This window comes from Strigops habroptila, chromosome 7 (genome assembly GCF_004027225.2).
Source record: "Strigops habroptila isolate Jane chromosome 7, bStrHab1.2.pri, whole genome shotgun sequence".
NCBI classification, from domain to species: Eukaryota; Metazoa; Chordata; class Aves; order Psittaciformes; family Psittacidae; genus Strigops; species Strigops habroptila.
Window position 1 is genome coordinate 60,055,965 of NC_044283.2, and position 24,619 is coordinate 60,080,583.

General features: G+C 38.3%; 1 protein-coding gene across 8 annotated transcripts in view; it reads left to right on the forward strand.

The window, feature by feature from the left end:
• The window catches only part of MAPK10 (mitogen-activated protein kinase 10), a 151,436-nt gene extending 127,617 nt beyond the window's left edge, over nt 1-23,819 (forward strand). For 5 of the 8 annotated variants that reach the window (XM_030492130.1, XM_030492131.1, XM_030492133.1 and 2 more), the window contains 4 exons: nt 299-423; nt 11,438-11,501; nt 12,052-12,129; nt 16,461-20,897. In XM_030492130.1, the coding sequence (XP_030347990.1) occupies nt 299-423; nt 11,438-11,501; nt 12,052-12,129; nt 16,461-16,603 (410 nt within the window). In that variant the 3' untranslated portion in view covers nt 16,604-20,897. Of the gene's footprint in view, nt 1-298; nt 424-11,437; nt 11,502-12,051; nt 12,130-16,455 lie in introns of all 8 variants that reach the window. The other 3 variants (XM_030492135.1, XM_030492134.2, XM_030492128.1) reach the window with 2 other exon arrangements.
• The last annotated feature ends 800 nt before the right edge of the window (nt 23,820-24,619 follow it).

Sequence of the window (24,619 nt, forward strand, 5' to 3'; positions counted from 1 at the left end):
ACAGGCACAATGGGCTATATTATCAGGTAAAATAAATGTTGCAACGTAATTAAGGCTGTGCATTTTAGTAGTGGAGAAGGATGTATCCCGCTGATTTAAACTTAGTTATGTGGGACAAACAAAACTTCAGCAGTTCCAAGGCACTTCTATGCAATTATGTATTGATTCCAGACTACAGACTTGACATTATTGCTTCCAACGGGTTGTGTCATTGTACTTTCCTAACCCGATTAACCCTCCTCTGGAGGCAGTAATTGTTTTGTACTAATACTATGTTCATCTGATTTCATTGTTCTAGCCAGCCAAGCCAGGGACCTTTTATCAAAGATGCTAGTCATTGATCCAGCCAAGCGAATATCAGTAGATGAAGCCTTACAGCATCCATACATTAATGTCTGGTATGACCCAGCAGAAGTGGAGGCGGTAAGTGAGGCATGACTCCTTACTTCAGACTGCTAAATGCAAATATGATTCATAGATTCCTGATGCTTTACAGTAGCTTGATAACAAGTGTGCTATAAAGAAACAATATTGTGACTGTGGGGGTCTTTGGATTTACATGAAATGAGATCTGTAGGGACAGGAGATATCTTTTTGTTAGATGAACTGGCAATAGATCAGATAAGCAAAACCATTTCAAGCATATGAAGCCATTTTCTGCTTTCTTCTAGATCACATGAAGAAAGGGTTTTCAACCCAGTAGCTCACCTGGTTTTGCTAGCTATGTAAGTCAGTCTGGCAAAAGATACTGTCTTTCTAAACATTTTCTTGCGGAAAACAGCAAACATTGCTTCCTGTGTTTGTGTTCAAGGGTATATGTGGAGAGGAGAAGAGCTAAACAAAACAATACAAAATCCTGAAATCAGGATTCCAAAAAATCTTGGCAGGATGTAAATTATTCCTTAAAATGAAGCAGAACCTCGTGCTTTCTTGTGCCATGGTTCAATGTTCACTATCATGTACACTGTGTGCAAACACAAATGGAATTTTAATTATGATCCTGTCATGCTCTAGACACCTCTCCACATACCTTGATGAGACTGGTTTTAACAGGAATAAATGCAGTCAGTAGGCACTTCAGTGACATGATATAACAGCTATAGGTATAAATTCACAGATGTTCTCTGTAATACAACGTATTAAATATATGAAAACAGTGTATTTCAACAGGTTTAGAGATCTTGCTTAACCACAATAGGAAACAGAGTTGAACCTTGCAAAATTAAATCACTGCTGTTTAGTTATATGCTTCAATTCAATGTGTGGTCCTGAAAGTGCAGTAAACTTCAAAAGCAAATGGAATGCACAAAACCCGATCAGATTTCACATGCACAGGAATTTTGCGGAGTATGTTGCTTAGGAGTGCTTTATAGGGGGTGGTTCTGCTGTAGATAGCCTTTAATTTTTATGTCCTGTTTGGTTTTCTTCAAGAAAAAAGTTTATCAGTCTGAAGCGTAAACATTTGATACTCTGAAATATCTTACCACCTGGCATGTACATTTTAGTTTCACATCCTTCTTGAAAATGTCATTCCATTCCCAGATGTTGTACTTCTGTTGTATTTCCATGGATTTCTTAACCCAGCTTTATCATCTACTCTGATGTCAGAACTCGGATTTGTCTCCCTCTTTAGATGTGCTTTGCCTGTGAATTTAACCATGGAGATCCACTTCTGATACAGAACAGAAAGGGAATTTGGTACAGTGGGTATTTTGATGTAATTATTTGCCCAAAATGTATGCTTTTAGTTGTATTTCAGATTGAAGCAGAAGTTGAATTTTTGTCATAATGAAGTTGCCCTTTTAGAAGGGCACACTTGCCACACACGACTAGAATTACAGCCGATATTGAACCTTGTATTACTGTCCTCTTATGCAGACAGAGATTGGGATACTTCTGTGGTTGAAAAGACAATGGTTTAATTTCCAATTGTAGCATAGAGTCCTCAAATAATCGAGAATCGTGAATCGTGACTGTAAAACAGGAATAATAATTATTCTTTTTGCAAGGTGAATTGACTGGAATCTAATGAGCCCACTAGCTTTCAAGAGCCTGCAGTAATTATATTCTAGTTCATTGAGGTATTAGTCTCTCACATGCACCTCCTGTCACCATAGATACCTGTACAAACATTGTGCCACATGCTATCAAATCACATTCCTTGTATTTTCACTGTTGGCTGCATTTTATTGCTTAGTAAATGACTACAGAAAGTGTAAAGCAGCAGAAATCCAAACTGTCATTCATCTCATTGAATCTCAAAGAATAGCACCTTGAAAGTTTTAACTTCCAACAGCTCAATGTTGTCCAAGTTTGCATCTTTGAACTGCATCATTTTAGATACAGTTCCTCTGTTCTCTTTACTCACCTTGTTCTTTGCAGTTATTGTGTAGTTAACATGAGCTGAACATCCACATCCTCAGCTGCTTTCTGTGTCTCTCTTAGTTTCAAAGTTTTCTCTTCCAAAACATGCTGCATCTTGTCAATAACATTCTATAGAATGATACCAATACTTTTGGCATGAATGCTTTGACAGTAAAGTGTTACTGAATTGCTTTGACCCCAATCACACTATGGTACAGAGACCCTTCTCTTCTTGGGACCATAGTGTGCTAAAAACCAGGCAGGTTCAGATTGTGTGCAGTGTAACCCAAATAGAAGATCGTGGGATTAATAAATAGTCATTATGTTTTCTCAGAGTGCTAGGAATTCTAGAAAGAGCCTGGCTTGCCTTTAAACTCATTATTTTTCCATTCTCATTTTCAGAGGGAAAGTTAAACTGGAGGACTCTTCTTTATTTTCTTTTTTTCAATCAACAGTTTATTAAATCCTAAATTTCCATCTGTTCATGCTGACACACCTCCAGTGGCTACCTGTGAATCATTTACTAATTTTTTTCTGGAGAAAGCTTAACTCAGATATTCTTTGATTCAGCTGTTGAAGTGCATTCAGTCTGTGTTTTTCATTGGCATTGTCTTGATGATGGAATAACTTTCTCAAACAGATTCAATAACTTTGTCAAACAGACAGCAAGGTACCTGTATGTGATAAACTTCTCTGCTTCTTCACAGACTGCCCTGCAAGTATGCAAGCCAGGGAACCTGACAAGACCGTGATAGGAAAATGAGTGATCGAGATGCTTTTAGTAATTTGCACTGTGCTTAATTTCCCACTATTTTTCATGGTTGTCCCAGTACTTAGAAGCCTGCACTGTGTTGCATCTGCCCATGGTCACTGCACTCTCTTTTTTTGTAGCACTTGATAAGCATTTTTCCATAGAGTGTGGTCTTTCATCATGTGACTAAAGGTTTGGTAGTGGGGTGTTTGGGGTTTGGGTTTTTTTTTGGTTTGGTTTGGTTTTCGGGCTTTTGGGGAGTTTTTTTGAGTCCTCCTCCTATAGTGTGTAACATGAGGCAAGATTCCTTCCACTATCAATAACCCTGTACAGTAGGGATAACAGAAATTAGGATACAAAGATATTAAACAAGATGGTGTTTTCAACCAGTATAGTACCATGTGGGATTTAGTTAACTTAGCTGAAGAGCTCCTTCTCCCCTTTAAATGGCTTCATCAAAGCAGTAAGGCATTTGTTGTACAGTATTCACTTGGTTCAGAGGCGTAGGAGGACAGGTAACTGAAAGCATTTAATGTGATAGGAATTTCTAAGTGATCTGTTGCAATGATGTCATGAAATGTCAGCGTGTGCTGGAGTAAACCGTGAAGAGCACTGAAGACAGCACAGGGAATAAAGAGAGAATTTGGTATCAAAGTTTAACCTGGAGATAATGACCCTCTATGTCTGCCCAGATTTATAGCATCATGAATGTGAGGGGATCAGATAAAATAGCCCTGTCCAGTTAAAAAGCAGACTAGTGAGACAGTTACAGTTCCTTTTTATAAGTCTATTAAAAGTTTATGGTCTTTCACAGGCTGTGGGGGGCAATAAAACTATTATGGCTCATTCTAATGGGCAAAGACTATAACACAAATGGGAAGTGGAAGGAATGCAATACCCTTTACACCAGTATGTAACAGCATTAAGCTCTTCTGGTCAACCTTAAATGCCATCCTGTTATTCCCTGATACAGAAAGGAAGATGATGTTAGATGTGGTACTTCCTATTCATTAACAGCAAGAGATTACACAAACAACACTGTGACTCTCCCACAGACTTCAGCATAAAACCAAACCACATCCAAAGCCCTCAATAGCTCTGAAAAAAATAAGTGATTTACATTTAGAAACAGGCCTTGCATGGTTTTTGAGCTTACCTGCGGAGTGAGTGGGTAAGCTAGATTTTGGATTTAGAGAGAACTCTTATGTCTAACATACTAGCCTATTTAGCCAGCTGCTTCTGAGCCCACCCAGCTTGCTGCAGTATGTTTTATAATAAAGTCACAGTGTTAGGTTCAGCAGAGCATCCTTGCTCTGAAATTAATTTGAATGGTGTTAGTCACAGTTAAGATAATTTCTGTATTCAACCAATTATAACTACAATATATATTTTTTAAAATATGCAAATATACATATATGTTTATGAATGTGTGGAATTCCCAAGGTTTTTACAAGCCTTTTTACAAGGGCATGTAGTGACAAGACAAGGGGGAATGGCTTTAAACTGAAAGAGGGGAGATTTAGGTTAGATATTAGGAGGAAATTCTTCCCTGTGAAGGTGGTGAGGCACTGGCACAGGTTCCCTAGAGAAGCTGTGAATGCCCCATCCTTGGATGTGTTCAAGGCCAGGCTGGATCGGGCTTTGAGCAACCTGGTCTAGTGGAAGGTGTCCCTGCCCATGGCAGGAGGCTTGGAACTGGATGATGCTTAAGGTCCCTCTCAACCCAAACCATTCGGTGATTTTAGGAAGTGTTGAAATCTGTTATCAATCTTCACACCTAATTTATATGTAGGGAAATCAGAGTTAAAGGGGAAAAGTATTATTTGCTAATATTATGCAGCAAATCTATTGCAAAATCAGAATAGCAGAATACGAACCTATAGACCTTACTTCTCTGTTTTATACTTCAATTAAAGGTTGTTTCTTCCTGTATCTTATATGTAGAAATTGTCTTGATTCCACTTTTAAACAAGTGCTATATTTATTTTACATACATAACAGCATTTGGGCTAATATAATGAATAAATGACACATACAATACCTTTTCTCCCTCAAAGTGCTCCTGTTCTATTTTTAGGAAAGAAGACATTTCTAACATCACTTGCCTCCACATATAGGATATCCTGTTTAATGTAGATAATCTCAGTATCTCCCTGATGACATACTAACTTTTCTTCTTTCTTGTCTAAAAATGCTGTGTTTAAGACATTGTTTTCTTTTACACAGCTCCCTTTTTTGAAGTTGCTATACTTTCTTACCCATCATTGAGATGATCTGTGAACAAATCCCAAATCTGATATTTAATTTTTCACATCTCCCCATATGTTTATGCGATGCTGCCTATATGGATGTCACTGACTCTTTCCCAAAATGTTTAAATTGTTTGTGAACAGAATGGTTTCCTAGATACATGCTCTAGAATAGTTTTAGAATTGCCACCTGGTGGCTTTGGGGGGCTCTGAAATCCAGTTTCATAACACTTGTGCTAGTTGTTCGCTAGGACTGCATTTGACTTGAGCTGCCTGGTCTCCAGTCCAATCCTTTGCATACTGTTGGCATTAGAAATCATTTTGAACGGAAGAGATACCTACTTACTTGTAACAATGTCACATTTTTATGCAAGACTGTGGCTGCTTTCTGTTCCCCCCCTGAATTTTTCAATTATTACCTTATTTCATAAAAAAATAACTAAGTAGTTTTAGCCAAAAATATTTGCTTGCATATTTCTGGTAGATGCTAGCTTAGAAGAATTTTTGCTATTTAGGGGCAATTGTTTAGGACTTCATCTTGCAAATTTTTTCTTCACCTATAAATGGCTTGATTTTGGAACATTTTGAATCTCTGTGTGATCTCATATTGGTTCCTACTTGGAAACAGTGTTACTCCATTCCATAGGAACAAATCTAGCAGCAAAATTTGTCATACTTATCTGATGTTTTCTGTTAATTGTTTCAAAATTCATCTTAGATTCTACTGTTCCTGTAGTTATTGCTTGTTATCTGACATATACCATCCATTAGAAGAGAGATTTCCTAGAAAACATAAAGATCAGATGTTAAAAATATCCCTTTTAAGCATATCTCAACGTTGACAGAATTTTACAACAGTGGGGGGGATTTATTTACTGGAATTCACACTGCTTTGGTAATCGGTTCTATTTTCATAGGATTTATACTTCACTGGGGTGTCTTTGCAACTAGAACCACCCATGAGGGGCTGAGTTGTGAATTATCATTAATTTTTCTGTGCATGCCAACCTGCGTGTTATCTTTTATTAGTGTGATGCTGTTTCTTACAATACTTATGAACAGAGCTTGGTTTGTGGTTCTCAGTCTGAGGCCCAGGATAGAAGCTGCTGCTGTATTGCCTTAGCCCTGTATAAACTATCTGTGACCAGCTGTTAGATACAATCTGTTCAAATTAATTTCAAGCTTCATAGTTTGTCATAAGAAAAAAAACCAACCCATCCATCTCTTATTTTACCTGTAAGTGCTCAGCATCCATGACAAAGGACAAGCGTTTCTGGAGAGCTCTGTGACCTTGGCAAACACCACTTCAAAGAAGGTGTCACCTTCACTACATGTGACACTTCATAGCAAAATCAAGGCTGTCAGGTTGTGCTTCTTTTCTGGTATTCTTTTCTCTTGCTCAGCCTCCTGTGTATTGATGTTGTATCTAAACTCTTTGGTGATCTGCCACAGGGGTGTTTTAGCAATCAGTTATGGGATTTGGTTTTCTGCTTAGACGTCAATGGTGTACATCTGTTGTCTCACAAAAGAAGTTTACAGCTCTGCTTTATACATAAGCACGGGTATTTCCTCTAGTCTGTGACATCTATCCATTTATAGCTGATTAATTATGGAAGCTGGATACAGCTTCTGCAGCAATCTTTGTTAACATCAGTGAGAAGTAGTGGTTAGAGAAGAAAGAGGCATTTCTTTTTTTCTTTTGCTTCTTTTTCATTTCCGAATCAAACTAAATCTTTTTCCAGTATGTTGTACATATCTGCAAGCTGTTTGTAGCCAAGTAATCTTGACTGCTGCTGCATGGTATCCTTACAGTCCAAGCTGTTCAGAAACAGCTTAGACCACAGTTTCTTTGATGGATACTGTCTGTGGAGTTTTACAAAAGTCTCTGCAAAGAGTCCAAGTAATGAATGGGCACAGAGGCAACTCTTTTTCCGTATCTATAGTAGAGATCATGCCCAGACCATTGCGGAGTCCCTGGGCAATACAGAGTGAAATCCAAGGTGGCCCGTTACACCTTGCTCTCTAGCTAAAGGGACTTCAGACACCTGGCAACTGCACATCGGTGTACTTCGTCTTTCATTGCAAAAATAAATATATAAATGGTATCGGTAACACAGACTAGGTTGTATCAAAACACAAAGGAATATTTATATTCGTATTATGAGCATCTATGCCTTTTAAATTGTTTAACCTCACACCATTAATTTTTACAGCCTCCATTGCCTCCATTTATATATTGCTAATTCTATCGTTGCTTTGTATGCCGCTCCACAACTACTGCTCCAGACACAACAACTCTGGGAACAGATGCAGAGTCAAGCCTTACTCCTGCACAGCTTTCTAAAAACAGCTCATCCCAAGGTCTTCACTGTGCTGGCACTAGCTCTGCAGAGGCAGGGACAGACATGGCAGGATTTATTTAAGTGTGAGCTCCAGCCCATTCCTTTTTGCTTTCTAGCAGCGTCATACAAACCAATCCATGTTGCTTTGAGAAAGTGAGAATACATCAGCCTCAACACGTTTTGCTTTTTTCCCTAGTGTACAGCTTTTCCTCCCTTGATATTAGAAAGGTATTAGGAAGGACGACTGGTAACAAATCCAGTAGTCTCCTGATGTTTTACCTGACCACATGAAAACACTGTCTTTTGTGGGTTTGGGGGTTTTTTTGTTTGGGTTTTTTGTTGGTTTGTTTTTGTTTCAGAAGAACATCCATGTGGATGTTTTCTGGGTTTGGGGTTTTCTTTTTGTAATTTTTATTTTATCAAATGAATGTTAAATTTAATGCAAAATATTTTTTAAATCAACTTGTAAAATAGAAAAGGCAAACACCACTGAAACAACAAATTGTTATTTTAATATGCACAAGAAAAATATAATTAGTTCCTTCTCTTCTGCATCCAAAAATAGATTCTATTCTTTGTTATTGTTGCCAATGCAATTGCTTACAAATAAATCTGATTTGGGGAGAAAATGGCCACCTTAAACTGAAGCTAGATGCTGCCACCCTTAGGCTTGATCCACACTCTGCTTTGATTTAATGCTAGTTCATACTTTTTCTAAAACCTGTATAGATTATAAGAATGTCTATAATACTGCAGTTGCATCCACCTAGAAAAATAATAATGATGAACTCAGTCATTTTCTATGCCATTTGAGTTAGGAAACAAAGTCATTTTTAGACCAACCTTTGCACCAAAACTGAAATTGGGTGCCCAGGAGAACGCAGGTATGGCAGCTGCTCTGTCCGCTCCCTTGCTACAATACTTGTGTTAAAAGCCTCTCTTCCTCCCTCTAATTTTAGAAACTGGTAAAAAAATACCCAGAAGAAAGAAATTAGCAGAAAATGGGTGGTCAGCCTGTAGGTTGATAACAGGGTATTAAGCTTTGTGTTTCTCAGTAAGATTAATGAGAATCATGGGAGATAAATTGATTCCTGAAACTTGTGATATTCTCAGCTGAGCTCTGCCTTGAATCAACGAAAATATGTCTTAAGGGCTCATTTCCTCATATCAGGGAATTCAGATGGGAAAGCTTCACTTCTTCTGGCATTAAGAGCACTGGCCTGGCCTCTCAGCAGAGCTCCATTCACCTATGTTCTGCACAAGCTTTAGAGGTTATAGATCCTGCCTGTGTGAAGAGGACGAATTTATACATGTCATTATCACGCTGAGTGTTTGTGACCCGTGGCTCTTGCATTCCTGCTGAGAGCCATGTTTTATTGCTGTGGGTTATGCCAGCTCGCTAATAAAGGTCTGTGGTAAAAATACTAGTACAGCAGTAGTGCTGTGCAGGTGCAGTTTCTGCCATCCTGTGGTGTGTGAAGTTCAATTTGGTTGCTCTCCCTTGTGTTCATAGCAAAATAGAGTTTGGTAACAAATGAGATCATTCTGGGCTCTCTCCTGGAAAAAGTCTTCATTTCCAGAATGTGTTAATCTAGGAAATAATTACTGCTGATTTTCTTGTTGCCTATTAGCCAATTATGCCTGCTGAAGACATAGCCGAAATAAATTAGAAGCCACATAAGCCAAAGGTTTTATGGTTCTACGAACTGAGGACAGGAATGTGCATCTGATCACTTGTTCCTTTTGATTCTGTAATTTGTGCTTGGGAATGCAAGCAGCAAAGGAATCTACCCTCTTATTTCTGGCTGGAGGAGAAATACCCCTGGTTTTCTACGGAAGGCTTAAAAAGAGTGGTTATACTCGGTAAGAGCTATTTTACCCACAGCCTGTGCTTTTTGTAAGCTCCTCCCTGAAGCTTTGAGAAAGAAAGGGACTTGCAGGAAATTCTCATCCAACTTGGTTTACCTGCTTTCCTTCCACCTGACAGAGAAGCAGCGATTCAGATGACAGCTCAGGCAAGTGCTTCCCCTACTGCTACCATGAAAAGCCAAGAGCCAGCTACGTAGCAGAATTGACAGGCCCTGTAAAGCTCCTGTAAACTCCTAACCCCCAAGGATTTCCTGGTCTTTGTCAGCTTTCTCTGCTTTCCCCCAGCATGAGGTGCATGCTGTAGGGCTGGTTGAGTAGCTAAGCAGTAGTGTAGCAGGCTCAGCTGGAGGAATGGAGCAAGCTTACCACATCCCAAGGGTCAATGGTGAGTTCATCCACACTCTCCTGTAGCATTCAGCTCACTGATATCAGAGTCACCAGAAACATGGAGTCCCAACAGAGAATGCACTGATTTTGGCTGAACATATCTTAAGCTTCAAAACTCACTGGAAGGGTCCAAGAAGAGTTGTTAATGCTGAATAAGAGAATAGATGCATTAGTTTTGGTCTCAGACTTCTTATGTGGCTGTGTCTTACCTTACTCAGATAGCGAAACCTCAGGTAGCCCTGCTGAGGCCTGGCACTCATTTTAACTCATGGCACATGTTTCAGATTCCCTCTCGGCACTTTCTCAGGAATGAAACATGTCAATCCAGGACTTCACCTAATTCCTTTGTCTTTAGCCCCAGTACAAATGTGACTCTGGAAGAAGCTGTCTTGTTTTCAGCAGACTTGTCCAGTTCAGCTATCATATAACTTTCCTGGTCCATATTACATCAGTTTCTCAGTTGTAGCTGTTAGATGCAAATAGCTTAATGGACTGATGGTTTTTGAGTCCTGAGAGCAAATTCTCAACTTCTTAGTGGATCAGAAAACAGCTTGCTAAATGTGCATTTGATAGTAGAATGTTTTGAAAGGGATGCAATGGCCAAGTGCCCAAGATGAAAGTCAGAGGAAAGTTAGAGTTGTAGATCTTGCTTTCATCTTCATTAGATACTCTTACATTGGATGCTGAAACTTCTTGGAAGAGAGGAGAAGAGTCCTCTGCCTTGCTTGGCTGCTGTATTTGGCAACTAACATCAGGAGAGACAATGAACGCATGGCTTAGTTGCCCAATGAAAGCAGGTATTCAGGCTCTTGGAAACTTTAGTTGCCTTTGTCTCAGCAAATTCTAGAATTCCAGGATCTGCTACTTCTGTGGCACTCTCATCACCTAAAAAAACCAAGACAAAACAAAACAAAACCCACATCTTTCTGGGCAAAGCAAAGTTATTTAAAAATATGTATACTGAAATGCTTGGGAATTTGGAATATGGATCAGAGAGATTTACTTCAAAATTAGAGTTACTTTGAGAAGCTGAATAACAGTGAGTATGATGAGTATGTTCATCAGTGAGTATGATGTCTAAAGGGCATTTTATATATCATTTAATATAGTAATATTACTACTAATTAATCAGGATTGGTATTTGTCTGGCACTCTGACAGTACTTTGACAGTGCAAACAATCTGTGTGTGAAGTTTCTGGGCTCAGTATAAGCATAATGGCATTGTTGAAATGGGTTCTATTTCAACTGCAACTATGGCTCCTCTTTAAAATATTGTTTTATATTGATTTCTTCTGCATAAAGAGTTGAATTCCAGAAGTGTTAATCCCTTTAATACTCCAATGCATTTCATGTGGTTTTTCATGTACAGGATAAATAACAAAGAAGGAGAGGAGAATTTAGCTTTACTTAAATAATTACTCCTAATTATTTACAATTTAACAATGAAATAAATAGCTTTGTTTCTCTCCTGCAGCCTCCTCCTCAGATATATGATAAACAGCTGGATGAAAGGGAACATACAATTGAGGAATGGAAAGGTAATCACAGTTTAGAATTATATGGGAAGGGGTATTTCAGTGGCCATGTGCCACTGCCAAGTGTGTCTGTGTAAAACTGAAAAAATTCCTTTGACATGAAGAATTTACGCTAGTCCTACAAACTGGTGCTTTGGTAGTGAAGATGTATGAAATGTCCTGAAGACTAGCATTATCTACACAGGTTAATGTTAACACAGGAGGTGTGGATTGCACTGCTTCATTGAAGTCTAAGGATATCATTTGGAGATCAGAATACTGTTTAGCAGGATGATATATCAGAATTTTAGCTACAGTAAAAAGCTGCTTCATTTCTAGACGGTGTTGCATTAAGCAATTCATGTGTTGTAGTTTAACCCTATTTGTCTCAATTCAGCTCCAAAAAGAGACAATAGGAGAGGAGGGGAATGGAAGAGAGGTCTTAGGGGAGTAGAGCTCTCAGACTTGTGAACACAAAGTAGAGACCTACGATGCTCATGGAAGGGCTACAGCCTTTTGTTCCTGATCACAGGCGTTGTTTCCTGTTTGTAACTGCTGCAATTCTCTGTTCCAGAACTCATCTACAAAGAAGTAATGAATTCTGAAGAAAAGACTAAAAATGGTGTAGTAAAAGGACAGCCTTCTCCTTCAGGTACTCAGCCCCATTGAATAACTTTGATGTGTGTTTTCTGTACTGACAAAAAGAGAATGGCTACACGTGCATTATGTAGGCCAATTTAGAAGTTCTTGCGAAATCCAGTGCTTCTAATGGGTTGACCTTGATTTAGTTGTGCTCCAGTGTCATGTTCATACTTAAAAATTGGGCTGCTGGCTATTTGAGATATTGTTGTCTTGGCATTTTCTATCAAAGATCTGTGGTTATAGATTACATTCCTGTGGATGGGGAGACTTATCTCAAACTATTATTATTATAATGCTTATGGATAATTGAATTAATACTCTGCTAGTTGATATACAAAATTGGTGATTTTAGAAAGTATCCACCTGCTGGACATGTGATATAGCACCCCTTCCACCCGTATAAGCATCTGGTACCTACTCTGGTAGTTTATCCTTTCAGAAGTCTGATAACATTAGGACAGCTTCCTGACAAGCTTGATTGACACCTCAATGAGAAGGGAAAGTTGTCTTCAAACACAGATTCTTTAAGTCCTGTCATAAAAAAAAAAATCACAACTACATTTTATCTGAGGAAAATTCACATCAGCAATCTTTTCACAGAAATGCACACAGTGACTGCCAGTACACAGAAATACATAGAATCGTGGAATCACAGAATCATAGAATCATAGAATAGTTAGGGTTGGAAAGGACCTTAAGATCTTCTAGTTCCAACCCCCACATATTTGTGAAGGTATGCTTTCACTGGCAGACTTGGAGTGCCCAGTTTTTGAGCAGTGTTCTGGTAGTATTTGTGGGTAAAACTACCTTCTTCAGAGCCTTCCCTCAAAGTAAAATAATTTAATTCAGTGTGTGCTGCGTATTTTCTAAGAGAGATTTTTTTGCATTCTCATTTTTCACTTGCTGCTGAACCAAATTTATGTTAGAACAAAAATGTATCATTAGTAACTGACAGGACAAGGAGAAACATGGCAAGAGTGGAGGAAGTTAATGGAGTGCTGGATGGTAATATTGGAGCACTAGCACTGCACCCGGATTTTGACATCGATGAAGTCAGATATTGTGGACAATCCATTGTGTTCTTGCTGAGTAGCAAAGAAAGTATAGGACTTGGAGAATTAATTTACCAAACTTCTGTACAACCACTGAAAAGAAATCTGGGGTCCTGACAATTATCTTCATAAATCATCATTCTTAAATATCTCTCCCCTAAAGAATGGTGGTTGCAGTCTCATTTATGATCAAGAAACATTGTAGTTGCCAGTTTCAGGAATTTACTACCCAGGGGTTTCTTTATGTATTCTATGTTCTATTTTTCCTATGTGAGAGGTTATTATTGTTTATATAAAACATTTCTGAATACAAAAAATTGCTATTTCTTACCTGTCTTTCTTCTGCTGTTTCCCTTTGACTGTTTTTGGATTGTTAGGCACCAACATGTATTGCAACTACTTAAGAAATGGTCTGAGATGAGGCTTTTTAATGAAACATTAGATTTCCTGGTTTTCATCACTTCATGCATCTGACTTAATTTTTTTTCCACTGAATAAAATACTGAAAGAATGAGATGACACGAGTCACCAGTTCTGAGCAGAAGAGAAATGAGAGAGACTACACACACATTGCTCGTTTTTCGGTGTTCTTGGCAAGAATTCAGCAGGCTAAGATCTGGCACTATATCAATAATCACTACAAGCAAGCTGGAGATGAGTTTCTGTGGTTACTCGGTAGAGCTTTCGGGGAGAGAGCTGACATTGACAGCACCAATGGTAACGGTTGCCCATAGATAGTGCAGGCTGCTTAGAGTGCCTGTGTATCAGAGTGTTGGTCACTTACTGCTTCCTCTTGTTCTGTGAAGACAACAACAAGCTTGAAATGTGAAGCCTGGGGAGAACCCCAAGTGCCCCTCATGCTCATGTCCAACAAATAAAATAAACTGTGTCTAAAATTGTTCACAGCAGATATTTCTGCTGCCTGTTCAAAAAAAATCTCTGCAAGCTACCCTGTAGACTTTCAAATAGTTTTTTCTATTGTCTTGCCTAAATCTTTTTTTACTGCAGTTTAACTCTGTTATTTCTTGCCCTGTTTCCAGAGAACATGGAGAACAGTTCCTTCCATCTTTCTTTCTGGCAGCTTTTAGCTCACATAAATTCCATTATCACATCCCTAATCAGTCTTCCTTCATTTGAACTTCAGTACCTGCATCTTTCAATCTTTCAAATCTACTGCCTTTTTTTCGCTGTATCTAGTTGACTATCTTTCATAGATCACAGTGTCCAAACCTATCTGCTTAAGGCACGAGTAGTGCTGAATTAAGTGGAAAGATTTGTGTGTAGGTGTGCATATATGTGTTACTTAGATATGCGTGCAAACAACATATGCATGTACACCAATATATGCATGTCCAAATGTACACATAAACATTGAATTTAATCTTAGATGGTAGTTTGTGCTTTTCTCTTCTTTCCATGTCACAGAATTGCTAAATGGATCTGTTTTATTTATAAATTCAGATGCTGTACCCCTTATCGACATGCTCACTATTCCGAAGGTCTATGCCATACCTGGGAGAATATTCTCCCATGGCTGGGAGAATAAAAGTGATTAGAATAAAACGTTTTCTCAGTGGAACTCAGTCACAACAATACACGTGAGGAATAGCCACTACTTTTAATCAACCATCAGGATTGTCGAATAATCTCTTTCTTGCTGAAAATTGCTCTTTTATTCTTCCATCCCTCCCTTTTAGTTGCTGCCTTATTTGGTCAGTTTTGTTGCTATCACCCAAGAACTACAGGATACCTTTAGCAGCCCTCTTCTGTCATGTGCAGAGCTTAAAGTAAGCAGCTTATGGACTTGCCAACCATTGAGACACTGGATATCAAGAGTTACTAACGACATGATTTACTAGAAGCTGAGCAAATTCCCAGGCAGACACAAGGCATATTTTTGAAAACAGCAAAATCTGCATTTCTCTTTTCCTTTTTTCCCCCCACACCTGTACCACTTTGCAGCTGTAGCCTTAAAAGCACTTCCATAGGTGCTAGCTAAATAGGGCTTCATAGGAAGCTTCTTCTGAGGAAGGAATCCTTGCTTTACAGCAGGGAAACTGATGTGTGGCTTAAAAGAGTAGATGTTAATGGCAGAGCCAGGAAGAGATCGCAGGAGCTGTTTCTCACCTGCTCTAATGTTTTGCTCTTTTCCTCAACCCTGTAACCAGTGAGAAGCTTCCTGCCAAACAGCAAATTAACACATGGGAGACTTTTTCTCTTTTGAATGTACCTTTGTCATTTCTGCGCTGTTTCACCTGGCACACATCCCTTTAGGAACAAGCTGTTGTAGCACCAGACAGGTGCTTGCCGCACATAGCAAATTAAGCATTACTTGTTGGCTAGGACAGCTTTTGATTAGGTTTCTGAGTGCTCCTGTGTAAGTTCAGCTTTTTGCTGTTGAATTCTTTAATTCTGTCATTTTGGTTTGGTGTGGTTTCATTTGGCTTTGTGCTGAAAGCTAGGAATAACCATAAAAATTTACTTTCCAGAAACTGGAAATTGAACTTGGGCTGAGCTGATACGTGGTGAGAGGAACATAGTTCATTTTATTTAGTTCAGTTTATTGAATTCAGTGGTGCTGAATCAGACAGAGTGTAACAAAACATTCACCTGTACCATTTCTGCAGCTATTTCTTCAGTTATTTTGCCTAGCTCAGTTCATTACACATTCATCAAAGAAAGCCACACAGCAACAGTTTGATCAAAAGTCAATTGAACCTACTGGAATTCTTTCTTTCCGTTTGATTCCTGGGACAGTATCCATGATTTAATGGCAGGCTTCTGTCCAGCACTGTAAACATTTAGAAAGGTAGTATATTGTTTAGTCATTAACGTAATTAAGTTCAGTCATATTTTGGTTATATCTAAATGCATTTGTCTTGACTGATTAGTATTTTCATAAAATGCCACATGGTTTAGTAACATGTAAACATGAGAGAGTATGGAGGACTGCGTTGTTTTTTTAAACCATCTTGGTGACGCCTGTGTGATCCTAGCGGGCATCTGATTTTTGCGTGTTTTGTGGAAAAGAAGTGGAGTGAGAGACACAACATGAGCTAGACCTCTTCAAGCCAGACTGTTGTGGGAGAGAATTTCTCGGTAAAATATTTGATATTATCCAATGCCTAAAGTTTGCTATACTCATTTTCTGCTAATGTTTGCCGTTGTTTAAAATGATCTGTGTACTTACACCCCTGTTGCCACAGGGTAAGTATCCTTTGCTTTTTAAACTGTGAGAACTTCTGGGGTTTCAGGTTTAATCACGTTGGTGTTCGTTTTCTTAGCACAGGTGCAGCAGTGAACAGCAGTGAAAGCCTCCCTCCATCCTCATCTGTCAATGACATCTCATCCATGTCCACGGATCAAACACTGGCGTCTGACACAGACAGCAGCCTGGAAGCTTCTGCGGGACCCCTTGGTTGTTGCAGGTGACTAGCCGCCTGCCTGCGAAACCCAGCGTTCTTCAGAGGATGATGTAATTTAGGAGGAAAAATTAACAGGAGTTAAGAGATGAAAAGGAAGAGAATTAAAATACAAAAATTTAACCGAAACAAACAAACAAAATCTTTTCAGCCTGCTTCTCCTACAGAGTTATGTAATGCAGCTAAGCTCAAGTGTATATTTAACTTATAGTTGCTCTGCTTTGGTCTTCTTCCAGTGATGCTTACCGGGGGGAAAGGAAAAAAGGAACTGAAAAATCCTTTTTTTTATCCCCTCCCCATAAGATGTAAAATTAATGGCTGCAAAACCAGCAACCTGCAACTGTCCTTTTCACACTGGCATGACAAGGTGTGCAGTAGTCACTCTCAAACATACGGGTGTGTATCTGCCTTCACTCTCTGTTCTGTCGTCTTCTGCCCAGTGATGCAGATAGGGATATACATACATTTTTCTTCATATACCAATAGCGCACACACACAGGTGCCAATAGAATTCTGGCAGTGTATGCAGCTGTGTGCCTATAGGAACACACATATCTGCATACGGACTTAGTGTGCACTCCGCAACTACAAATGGCCCATTTCAGGTGAACTGCATAACTACATCTGTGATATTACTGGTATATATTATATTTGTTTATTCATCAATGAGGTTGCATATCTTGTATGAGGATTTGTGGAAGTGTAAATAACCACATTGAACTGTGGCTCCCTCAGACACTTGAAGATGTAGCACCAAAATTTCTGCTGAGATTTGTATATATATTTTGAAATAATAAGCAGTTTGTATTGAAAGAAGAAGCTACAGAGCTTCATAGAAAAATGTTTGTGAATGTTAAGACTTGTTGTTATGATTTTTAGAGCAGATACGCCAAGCTAAGACCAAGTTAGAAAGAAGCACATGTATCTTTGCAAGCTACAGGGAACAAAAACAAAGGGGGTTTTATGCATGTCCAAGCCCAGAAGGATTTATCTCAGTAAGCAACTTTTCATGCCAATGCCAAGTGAGTTATCATCTTAGTTCATAGATAGGTTTGCTATTATGAATTACATGTATTCATAATACATGTGGCTTCTATGTTAGGGAGTATGACAGGGTTGGGGAAAACGCAGAAAAATATCAAAAGGACATGCAACAACTTGTTTTTATTTTACTTCTAGGTCTTTAGTAGGTTAAATATTTGCAACCCACTCCCTCTCTAATGTATGTTTGCAGGTTAGAGGTTGTTTTCCCTTTAAATCATTCCTTGCAGGGATCTCTATCACTTAGACAACAGGTCTTCTCTAGGTGCTTTTGGCTGTTCCTACACTTGTGACAAATCATCTGACTCCCCCAGGAAGTCTTATCAGCTGTGTTACATGGAAAAGAACCACAGAGTGCACAGGTCTAGTATTCCTATATTCTAAGTAATAGCAGAGGATATCAATCAGCTAGTGCGGTGGGCTGACAGGGTCTCAATCAAGGGTCTTAGGCAGTTTTGGCAGAAGAATCCAAAAGTGACTGAAACTGATTTTACCAGGTAATAATACATAGGATTCGCAGTGGTAAGTAACAGCTAGTGTTTTTATCAGAGAATGGCAAAGCTCCACACAGAATGTCAGAACAACTGAGTAGTTTTCCAGCTAAAACATCAATTAGCATTTCCCAGTGCAAGGTCATCACTACCTGAGTTGGAAACTAACTAAAATCTGAGTCATCTCTCCTCTTACCGAAGTGTGCCATGTAAACTGAAATGAGCTAAATCATACTCCAATGCGTTTCCAAATGCCAAAGAGAGAAACTGTTTAGGCTATATTACTGGATATTTTAAATTCATTGATTCTTATGTATTCAAAATTCTACCACAATACGACTGTTCTATTAGGTAGCTTACAAGCCTGCCATTCTGTGGTAGGAAAAAGACCTGAGTATCAAGTCCAGTTTTGTTCAAAGGGAAGGAAGCAAAGCAAAAAATATTCTCTCTAGGGTGGGGAGGAACGGAGGTAAAAATTAAGTGGGTATAAAATAATTTCAGACTTGGTAGGCCTGAGCTGTCTCAAAATTGCTGTAGGAAATGTTTTGTGGTTTTTTCCCAGGTATATTTTTTGTAGATTTTTATGGAAATTTTTTTGAGAATAAGATTAGGTCGATAATGTTCTAAAGTAATCGTAAAAGCAATAATTTACTACTGCTAAAAATATTTAGCAATATTCTCTCTTAAGCCATGAAATATCAAGTTATTGTTGAGTGATGTATCTCTCACTTCAAAGCCTATGATCATAAGTGTATTGAAAGGTAAACAGCAACACTTTGTAGGTATGAAGGCAATAACACCAAGGGTGACTTCTTAGCAATAATGAAATGTATCACCTCCAGATTTAATTCACCACAGATATTTATCAATACTATTCAGGTAACTAGTATCTGCTTTACATTCTTTAATGTGCACTATTTGGGTGTGTTATTTAAACAAAACGAAAGCGTCTCAAAGAGGCAAAGCTGTATGTAAGAGAAACTGCAAAAATACCACAAATGTAGACCATAGAAACTTGGAATAATCACAGTTCATTGACAGTGATATTATGAAGATATGGCATAGGCAATAACAGAGAAGCCGTTTATAGTAGACAGATGCTTACAGGTCTCCCATGTTTCATCTATCAAAGTCAAAAAATGTGCTTTTAGTCCCATGGTATAATTCAGACTTTTTTAGGTTTGTGAAGTGCAGGGTAGAGAACCAATCACCATAGAAGATGTCCTAGTAATTGGCATTAAATAAACCCACAGCATAGAAATTATATCGCTTTATTCCCAAAAGCCCTGATTCTGCTAAGCACCCATGACTGTACAGACATTTAATGGAGACTATAGGGATGCATACATAATTTTAACTGTCATGTGCTTTTGTCCCTTGCTCAGCAATGATCAACATCAGCATGTGCTTAAGTGCCTTGCTGAAATGGGGCCTAAAAGAATTACTGCATCTCTTTTTGTCCTCAAATTAGTTAGTCTCCTTTATGAGAAGCTTTATCTGGGAGAGGAGACTTGGGCTGTCCACATTGGACACTAGAGAAAAAAAGCCATCAGTGAAGAAAAGCAATAGTTCTTTACAGTTCTAGTCCTTGTATGTCCAAACTGAAGTAGCAACCGTTGAACAGGAATAGTATCCTTTGTTCTGCTTTGTGTCAAGAAGTTGGTGCTGTCAGCTGATTCCTTACGAGAATGCATGTACTCTTGAATAAAAATTGTAGTGATGATGTTCTGTGGCTGTCTTAAGGTAAACAATTTTTTACTTTTAGATTCTAGAAGTTTTTGATACCCTTCTCTTCAAGTTCATTCCCCTTTATTCCCATACTCTGTTAAGTCTGATATTGCTTTTATTTTTTGCCAGCGATCTTTTAAATCTACCTCTGTTTAAAATATTACTAAATAGTACTCGAGTAATAAATTTCAGCTCATTCTCTGAGGTTTACAGTTCTAAGCATAATTGCCACCACTGGAGAAATGTAGGAAATTGGGAAGCCAGAGATCTATGTACAGATGTTCCAAGATATTTAGGTACTAAAGGAGTAACCAGAGACCCTATGCCAGAAGTGGCATATCTTCCATCAGCATGAATGGCAGCTGGACACTTTGGTATTTTTGAAATTGTGCCTAAGAGCCTGTTGGTATCTTAAGTGCCTGAATACATGAAGAAATTCTGTCCCAAGTGGCTTAAGTCATGTAGATAGCCATCAGCAAGATGAGGAAAATGGCAGAAGCATCTTAACTATCAGTGGCTGCTCAGAGCACTAGCTGCAAAAAACAGCATTGATAAAGTGGAGAGAAAAGTTGCTGCAAAACATTCCTGCTTTATTTTCAGATGGAGTACTTCTGGATAGTATGAGAAACGAGAAAAGGGAGAAAAAAAAAAAGTCAGAATTGCTCTTAAAAGACACTTCCTCAATTTTCCTTCTCCCTGATGAGCTTGAATGAGGGTGAGGTATTGATTTACTTCAAGTTGATGCAAGGCTATGATTGTTTTCAATCAAAAAATTTCTGTAATCTTTGAAGTCAGTCTTCAGCTGGAATAGTATCTTGTGAGTTTTGACTATATTCCATTAAAATGTAACAGATCTTTGGAGAATTCAGATATTTCAGTTGGTCACACACTGATTTCTATGAATCACATTGTGGTTGATAATCCTCCCATGCTATCTAGAATTCCATGGCACAGATAAATTCTGAAATCTTAGCATGCTTGCATTGTATAAAGTGGAGCTTAAATTGGAGTGCAAGTATGGTAACATGGCAAAAAAAAAAAAAAGCTACAGAAAGCCTAATCAGGTACTTACCTAATGCACTAGTGGTTTTCCTTTGGAAATCACCAGTTCCTGCATAATATTGGCCTCCAGAGAAGACACAAGACAGATGACCATGTCACTGTATCACTCTTCTAAACTTATAACTGATAGATTCATTTATATGGTTTTATCTTCATATATATTGCTTTACCTTCAAGTTTTGGACTAACAATACTGAAGATATTAGACTTGTTGCAGTACCTTCAGGAAGTTTACCAAAGTAGTGCTACTTGACTGATTTGGATTATATTCTAATGTTAGTCAGTAAGCACCAGTGATTTCTTTTCCAACAACATTTTTTCTCATGAAAAATATGCTAATAGTCAATTTTAGAACTGCCTGAGTCAATTTCAGCAAATCTCCCAAACTCCTTATAAAAAAAAAAAAGTGTTTTGAGTATCCTGAAATAATTGTAAAATGTATTTGCAATATTTTAATTCAAAATAAGTTTTAACAGCCAATTGTTGTTTATTACAAACTTTGCAGTATTTCAAACAATCAAAAACGATTCTAGTTTCAGATCTGTCAATAGTTCTTTCTTCATGATTATTGAGATGTTAAAATTTTGCATGAATTCAAACATGCAAAAACAACAACAACAACAAAGGGATTTTGCAACAAATTCTGTGTGCTTCCCGGGACAGCAGTATGAAAAAAAACCCTGCAGGGAAGAATTAGACTTTTCTTTCAATAGTCCAGCAGAAAGTCGGAGTTTAAGTTTAGGCTTCTGTTTTTCTTTGCTTTCATATGTGTGTGTAGGAAAGAGAGGGAGTGCATCTGGAATGCATCTGGAACCCGTGTTCTTTTCATACTTGATCCAAGTTCTCAGTCTGGATAAAGAATGTAATTGTAATGTAATCACACATCTTCAAGAATCTGATGGCTGTGCTTATTTGAACTTCCACCACTTTATAAAGGACATAGTTAACTAATTGGAAGCTCAAGGTAACCTTTTTCACACACACACACAAAAAGAAATTCATTGTGCAGTAGGTTTGAATATTCCACAAATATGTAATGTCTTAATTCGTAAGATGCCTGGGGGAGGCAGGGGAATGGTGAATGTGTCATCTTCACTGATAAGCTGGAAAACAGACTTGTCCAGTGGAATTTAGTGAAATCTGCTGAGTATATTTGCCAATGTGGGCTGATATTTTAATTTTTTTTTTTTTATTTTTTAAATTAACTATTGATTGCAAGAGGTGAACTGTTTAACTTAATTTATGTTCAGGCTCATTGACCCATGGCAAGTTTGAGTTTTAAAGAGGTTTTGATTCAACAAAAGGATGTTGAAAAACTTCAGCTGAGGCTAATGGTGTCTTTTATCTGAGGGAGAAAAGCTGAAAAGCATGTATTGAAGGAAGACACAGTCAATTTGGGAAATAAATGTATCCCTATCATGCTTATTGTTTCAGACAGGTAGCCTGTCTCTCTTGCTAATTTTCACTGAACAGGGCCATTCTTGTCTTCTGGAAAGCAAGATATTTATAATGTAAATAGTTGTATTGAATTTTTTTTCTCTCCTTTATCTGTAACTAATATGTAATAATCCAACATGCTATTTCTGTTAAATCTTCTACGATAAGGTCACTGTATGCTTAAATATGGTTGACCTCTGACCTGTTCCTAAGTCAGTCACACGCTGAAAAGGTGGGTGCTGGAGGTTCTAGTGTACATACAGAATCATGTATATTTAGTAAATTGAGTAAGTGGGACTTATGGCCAGTATACATTAAGCCACAACAGTAACAGAGCTCCAGATCTTAACTAGCAAAAACAACTGTTCACCTTGCCATGTCCATTCTGTAATAAGATCTAAGTTGCACCTGCCTGTAGTTCTGCATGATCAGACTTCAAAATATAACTAACAAGATCTGTAATGTATCAGTGTTGATAAACGTAGATGTAAAAAAAAAAAAAAAAATTTTAAAAAGAAAACCAACAAAAGAAAATCAACAACAACAGTTCAGTATCAAGACTGGAAGATGAAACATGTCCGATTTTGTTGCGCAAAAAGAAAAGCTGAAAAGAACAACCAGTGTCAGTCAGCATAAATGGACTGCAGTAGTGACATTTGTTAAGGAACCAACCTTATTTCCATATTGTTTTGTTCTTACCCTGTTTTCCTTTGACCATCTGTTGTTCCCTGTGTGTAGTACAGGGGAGAACAGAGACTCAGTCATCAGTGTTTTATGGGTCAATGTCGCATCAACGATTTCTGATTTCTGTTCATTTAGCAATTACTGAACTAAGTGGGACTCTCATGTTCTCCCATGTGTCAAAAGGAATCCTGTCAGAGCTTCCTCATGAGGATACTCTTCTCACTGCTGTCTTGACTCCTGTCAGTTGAATGACTTTGCAGTGTTCCCAATAAACAGCACAACACAGCAAACCATATTGATTGAGGGCTTTATTATGTGTGTTGTGCATTTGTACTTTCACAGGGGCTCAAAGTCATGCAAGGACAGGACTCAATTGAAATATGGTATGTACTCTATGCATGACGCCTATATTACACCTTTATGACCTTATAGTGGTAAAACTGCTGATCTTTACAGATGTGGATTTGGACCATCTTTTTTTTGGAGGAAAGTTGTAGTGAACCTCGGTCCTTATCCCACAGACCACTCGCTCCTACCCGGAGCAGCTAAGTGGAAGTTACAGTGGTGCGAGGGCCTGCTGGGGGGCCGTGAACAGGGGTGAATTTCATGCTGTTTGAATGTGATCTTGCCAAAAAGCCTGTATGTCTAGCAGGGGAGACTGTGACTGTTCTATAAGGAGTGTTTGTGTTGTTTATTTTAAAACAAGCTTTGCTAATTAAAATAGTGTATTCTGGAGTCCTATTTGAATGGCATGAAGGGTATCAATGAAGAAGATACAAAGTATTCTCATACAGCTCTCCTGGCTTTTTTTTCTTCATCCCTTGCTAGGGGACACAGACAAAGCTATAAAAATGTGGAAGTTGACAGTATTACAAAATCCAGCCAGTGCTTCTTCTGATGTGCTTCATAGGCTTAATCCTGTGTAACACCAGTCATTTAAGAAGCATTTACAGCACTACAGAAAGGTAGAGGGAATCTTATTGCATGTGAGACCCAGACTTTTTGTCTTTAAGCAGCTTAAGAGTTTATTCCTCTGGGTGACTGCGTAAAAATATTGGGGGAAATATGACCACATGACTGGACAGAATGAAGAAAAACTGCTAATTAAAAGTTAGTCCTGCTCCCATCTCGTCCCCATTAAAAAATGTAAACCAAAATCACACCACCACCACACACCCCAAACCAAACCAACCAACCAAACACATAAACAAAAGCAAAAAAACCCATCCCAACTGCATGAGGGACTGCCTTTTCACAAAGTTGAACACACTTCACTCCAGGTGAAAAAGGAACAAAAAGGAGAGGGTGCTGCCTTTTGGAAAACGTTGTTTTTCTCAATTCTTGCACAAGCTATCTGTGCCTATTATATTTCCAAGCAAGTCAAACCATAACACACAAAGGACATTTTTATGTTTGGATTTATCATGTGCAGAGATGAAAATAAAAATCACAAACAGCCTTCTGTCGAAAAAATTTGAAGTGGGGGAGCTATAGAAAAGAATCAATTAAAGCACCTTGTAAGCACTGTAAAGAAAGACATTCTTACAGCTGTTGGTACTTAAATGCCATTTCAAAAATTCTGT